This window comes from Strix aluco, chromosome 3, assembly GCF_031877795.1.
Source record: "Strix aluco isolate bStrAlu1 chromosome 3, bStrAlu1.hap1, whole genome shotgun sequence".
NCBI lineage: Eukaryota > Metazoa > Chordata > Aves > Strigiformes > Strigidae > Strix > Strix aluco.
In genome coordinates, this window is record NC_133933.1 from 114,529,062 (window position 1) to 114,535,061 (window position 6,000).

General features: G+C 37.9%; 1 protein-coding gene across 11 annotated transcripts in view; it reads left to right on the top strand.

The window, feature by feature from the left end:
• Positions 1–5,624, top strand: part of RNF144A (ring finger protein 144A) — a 69,001-nt gene extending 63,377 nt beyond the window's left edge. For all 11 annotated transcript variants that reach the window (XM_074819999.1, XM_074820005.1, XM_074820007.1 and 8 more), the window contains one exon: positions 892–5,624. In XM_074819999.1, coding sequence (XP_074676100.1) covers positions 892–1,023 — 132 coding nt within the window. In that variant the 3' untranslated portion in view covers positions 1,024–5,624. The remainder of the gene's footprint in view (positions 1–891) is intronic.
• Positions 5,625–6,000: the final 376 nt, after the last annotated feature.

Below are 6,000 nucleotides of genomic sequence, written 5' to 3' on the forward strand. Positions count from 1 at the left end.
CTCATGTGAATAAATCTAAATTAATTTCTCAAATAATTTGCGGGTATATTGTTGCAGCATTACTCTTACAGTTGGCTATGGCAAATGGGAAACTTCCTCAGGCAATGAACCTCAACTTGAATGTTTTTTAAATAATTTTCCAAATTTATACTCTGTAGAAACTAATAGAGTTTGGCATGCTGACAGGATGGGTAGGTCTGTGGTCCTCTGCCCATACTGGAAAGAGGTCGATCAATAAATATGAATGAAAAAAATGCTTTTAAGTAGAGTTAGGTCATGTCCCCTGAAGCAGCAGGATAGGCTCAGGTCTGACTGCAAAAAGCCATTGCATATGCAAAGTTCTATTATAGTCCATAGCACTTGTAATCTGTGGCTGAGGTCCCCAAGCTTGTGTTCCTGCTGGTGGGAAGTTTCTGGGAGTCTTCCCAGATTCTTCATGAACAACACCAAAACCTTGACTGATTCTTTTTGGAGCTTTTTCCAGCAAGAAGGGGAGCACCTGAAAGTGGGACTCTCTAACTCATAGTTTTTATCCTGATATTTAACATTTAGGTTTGTTCAGGAAAAAAGTATCTAGTCAGTTTCTTCATTAGTTGTTTGAGATATAGCAAAATTCAAAAAGGCGAATAACTATCTGCATCACTTTGTGTGCTGGAATTGAGTTGTGTGGCATGGTTCTGACTGGCGCAATTATGAACATTCACTCTTTGATTTCACTCACGTTTATTGGTCACAGGAGCTGACTGTAGCGTTGACTTGGGGGAAAGTCCTGGCTCTGGGAAGCTCAGTGGCATTTGCTGAGATCCTTTTGAAGGACACTGATGATGCACTGGTGTTGGCAGAATTAGACAATTGCTATCCCTAACACAGTGCTATTCATTTCTCTTGTAGGTGGTCGGAATTTTTGCAGGATTTGGTCTTCTACTTTTGGTGGCCTCCCCTTTCCTTCTACTTGCTACACCATTTATTCTGTGCTGCAAATGCAAATGTAATAAAGGAGATGATGACCCTCTACCTACCTAGACTGAGAGAAGATTGGACTCATCACAACATGTGTTTTGATTTTATTGTTGCTGTTGTTGTTTCCCTCTTGCACTTACATTGTTGTAGCCTTACTTGCCCCATTCTGCTTTTCATTGACACACAGTCTTGGTTCCAGGAACTTTTGTTACTACTGTTGCATAGATCAATTGATAATAGACAAGGAGGGTAGTGGAAGGCAAGCTTGGTGCTAAAGGGAGACCATGGACCCGGGTAGCTATCTGAAATGAAGAGGTGATACTGCTAAAAGTAATGCAAAAAGTTTCTGCTGCCCTGCTGGTGGACCGGGAACTGTACTGAATGACATCAGCAAAACAAGCTGAAAATGCATACAAATCTAAACTTCTGCATATCTGTTCGCTTCCAGATTTGGTGTCTTATTCCTGTATATAATTAAGTTGCCTATCATTTAAATCAGATAGTCAACTTAGTGTGACTTTACCATGTTTATTACACATCTGTTTTTGTTAAAACCATCACAATGTCCTTTTTAGTACCTATTTTTCCAAGTATGACAAAATTAATAAGGTGCATATAGGCCATCCTATGCCTTTCTTGAAATTTGAAGAGAGTTAGAGGGACAAAATTGGTCCTGTTGCCTTCCAGGAGTTTTTTTGAAGTCTTATGAGAAGTGTGTTTGATTGAAAGCTACATTTTAAAAATGAATTGATGAAGCTGTAAGGTTGAGTGGTCACACAAACCTGTTGTCTAATCAAGGTTCTTTTAAAAATGCATTGATGATATTGATTACTGCTGGACCACTAGTGTTTTTCTGAATTGCTATTTTTTGCTGTTGTTTAGGGTTCTGCTACACTTACAGGGCTACGTAACTTCTAATCCAGGTATCTTAATCTTTTTATATATAGAGAGAGATATATAATCCTATTTAAACCAAATTTGTAAATAGCTGTGCTATTGAAATATTTTGGAAGTTGAAGATAGCTTGCTTCTGTCTTTAGCATAATTATTAACAAATACAGGACTAACTTTACTATTTAGCAGACTCTTGGGTTATCAGTGAATCTTTCCTTTTAGGTATAAAGATACATCAGGGTTATCCCTGTAGTTATTAATAAAAATGCCTGGGATATTTGTGGAAGTAGTAATTTACATTTAATATACTTAGCCCATTTTCAGAGTTAATATCATATGATGTATGGTGTATGCTGTTAATAACAATACTGTGACAAAACAAGTTTTTATTTGAAAAATAATCACTTGATTTGATAGTTTTGCGGAATTCACAGTGCTGTGTTTCCGGGGTAGTAAAGTGTGCTAGTCAACATACTATTATTAATCATTGTAGTATCTCTTTAGAAATATTTTGTTGAAAAGCATTTTGCTCTGATTTTAAAGTCTACAATAATTTGACTAATAGCTTCTTGCCGTGAAGTATGAAGCACCTGAAACAACGTGTATGTCTGCGTGTAGTACTGAACAAAAACATTCATTTGAATGGCTTGTGGACTGAAGTTTGACTGTGGTTTTTTTTATCATCGTTTATTTCTGTGCATTATCAATGTACTGAGATGGATGAGTATATCGAAGCCAGGATAACTTTGCACTGAAAATGTATTAAGACCCTTAAATGCAACTGCTTCTGGGTGCTGTCACAGGCTGGGAATATGTGTTCATAGCTCAAGCATAAGGAAAAGACTCCTTTCTATTATCTTTTGTTTTATACTGTCTATCTGTTAAATAAAAAGACTCTAGGGTACAATTTTGGAAAGGGCCACTGTCTTTTTATAAAATTTCTATTGAATTTCTTCTCCCGCTTCTTCCAAGTGTAATGGTATCCAAATTCAAACTGTATCTAACCCCAGATTTTAGTTCCAGGAGCTGTAGGTTATCTGCAACTTGCTTATTTGGCTTCATTTTATTGAGTTCAGCCATTGTAACGCGAAGGATAGCTGGTCTTCAGCAAGTCTGAACTCCTTGTGATATCTTCAGATTGTTTATGGCAATGCAACAGTTCACATCATCTGTTATCAGAGTATTTTTAGTATTTTAGTTATCTTTGTTATTAAAAATTCACTAGTTGTCCAAAAATATCTGTAGGGAAGTCTGGGTAGTGCATTCGATCACTGTTTGCCAGCCTCCAAGGGGTGTGTGAAGCACTGCTGAGTTCAGCAGGCAGTGAAGTGGTTCTCTCACTCTGGCTCTGGCAGCCGCTCAGTCCATCTCCCCAGAGGTACCTGAGCCACCGAGCGCCTGGGTTGTCCCGAGTCATAACTTCAGTGTGCAGAAGTAACAGAAACCCTTTTGCGAAGGACAGCTTCCTGCAGGTAAGCTTGAACTATGGCCTTTCATCCTTGGGCCTGTAATTCTGTTTAACTGCAGAAAAGAAAACCGGACAACAGGTCGTAAAGACTTCATGGGTTGTTAATTTTCTAATTGGGAGCACTAAGGGATTTTGCTGTATGTGGCGGTGGCTCTAAATGACTGATTCTACTATTGGGATAATAGCAGAGGTGCAGTGGCCTGTTAACAGTACCAGAGTGTCCTGGTGTGAGGTTTATTTTCTCTGTGCCTTTCTTAGAGACAGCCTTTGGCAATACAGCAAAACTTGAGTTTTCCACAGTACTGTGTGCCAGTTAATAATCAATGTGAAAATTAATGCATTTCCAAATTTGAAAGAAAAAGAAATACAGACATTTTTAAATGATAGTTTATAATTGATGCTCACAGGTAACGTTATATATAATCAGAAGACTCTACTTCTGTCAGTACATCTCTGTCTCTAATATTAACATAACTTGAATTGCTACTGGAGATTTTTATGACATCTCTCTTGTTTCACATCCTGGCTGTTGGGATAGACTATATGCCTACATATATTTATCAAATACCTAATCCTTTCAGGTTTGCTAAATCTCATTCCATCTGTATGCTTCTTAGGGATTTTTTTGGTTTAGTTTTTTTTATTTTTTTAGTGCTGATTTGTTTCCAAAATAGCAGCTTCTGGCAGTGATGTATTGAGTTCAGGGTGTTTTTATGTTACAGCTTATGTTGATAGTGTGACATTTAATACCCTGAAATTGAATTGTAAATACATTATTTTAAACTCTGACATTTAAACCCCTTGCCATGGAAAAGTGAATGTTTGTCTCAGCTGCTTTTCAGATGAAATTCTGTTACAACAGCTTTGGCTTTTTAGATTTTCACCAGAAAAATAAGTTTCACTGCATGATTTCTGTTGCGTTTTTACGGTTATGCTATTATTTAGGGGTTTTGCATTGTCTTAAATGCTGGTTTTAATAGTACATTGTTTGCATGTTCTGTTGGGGTGAAGTGGTGTCATGTCTAGCGAGCAAGTGTGGAGTCCAGACTCCAGAGGCTTTGCATTTCCCTAGACTAGCCATTCATTAGTTGGGCTGAAGACAGTCCTGAGAGAGATCAGTAGCACAGCCTGCACCGACTTCAATGGCACTAGCACTGGGCTTTCCCCACATGACATTGGACAAGTCACTTATCTCCTTTTATCTCAATTTAGCCATCTCTTAAATGGATGGACCAATGTTTACCTACCTCCAAGGGGGGCTGTGAGAGCAAATTCATTGGTTTTGAGGTTCTTCAAGATTCTGTGATGAAAGATTGTATATAAATGCTTACTGTAGTTTTATGTTAATATTTCAATTTTATTCATATTGGCATTCATCCTGAAACCTCCTACTACTGAATTTAGCATGCCAAGAATTTGGGATGCTTTCCCCCACATACCAAGCAGCATGATCTTTCTTCAAATACTCCAGCTTATGAATTAGGCAAAATCCCAAGTAAGAGCTGACTGGATCAATTCTCAGCTTACAGTTGATCTCCTGACATGCAGGAAACACAATCAAAATTAGTGAAAAGCTCTCTTGTTTATTGAGCTGACAGGATGAAATATTCATAGGTCAGAAAAAATAAAGTGCTTTTGATTTAAGATTGTTATGGGCAGGAAAATAAAAATTACGTTTTGTGCATTTCGTCTGTAGGCCTTTTACTGTATAGGAATAAATATATTTAATGCAGGCTGTTTTCATCCCAGTGAGGTTCAGCATGCATAAAGCTTTGTGCAGATTTGCTTTTTTAAAACCAAAGTTTGTACATTTCACATACATAATCTAAAATTCTGAGGAAAACAGATAGAACACAGTTGTTGATGACAGTGAGATCAAAGACATCAAAAAAGCCTGCATCAGTGCTTAATTGCTAATGCACTTATACTAAGTAAGGCATGCTGTTTGTGTTTAGAGCCCTGTGGTCTTCATTATTGCTTTGATTTGTGTATCTCTCATAAGAATTCCAGGAACATTAGGTGCAGGTACGTGGTACATAACTGAACCTTTCTTGATCATTTTATCATGGATGTATTTTAAACTTGTATAGGGGTAAGCATGAAGGAGTCATGCGTATGTATAAATAATGTATCTGACCAGTGTAAAAATAGTTCTGTTGATGTATTTGAAATGTAAGTACATTTTGTGCCACTAACACTGTGATGTATAAAAGAGCTGTTGAATGCCTTTTAATGTTGTGTTTTGTACTTTGAATCATATTGAAGAGTTTAATTTGTAATTTCAATAGATATTTTAAATGAATGTGTCTCCTGTGATTCTTCCTATTGACTTTTCAGTGCGATATGTTCACTAAAGAAAAGTGCTTTCATTATGGTAGGACTCCCTGTGCGTATCTGTCTCTTGGTCCTTCAGAGCAAGCACAGCCTGTAGCCTGGATACCTCCTGCCTCACTTCTGGGCATAACTGCAGTTTCTGACTCATCATCTCCCAGTTTAGCTGAAAGAGTAAATCTGGGTATCTCTAGAGCTAATCTGACCCACAGCTGGGTCTTTGATCCAGCTCCTGTTGCAGTCCACTGATGTACTCTCTAGCTGGGTGAATGCTGGGTGCTGCTCTGAGGATCACTCTTGAGATGTGTGTGTATTCTTGCAGCATGGGTTTAGGTCTCGTGGAGGTG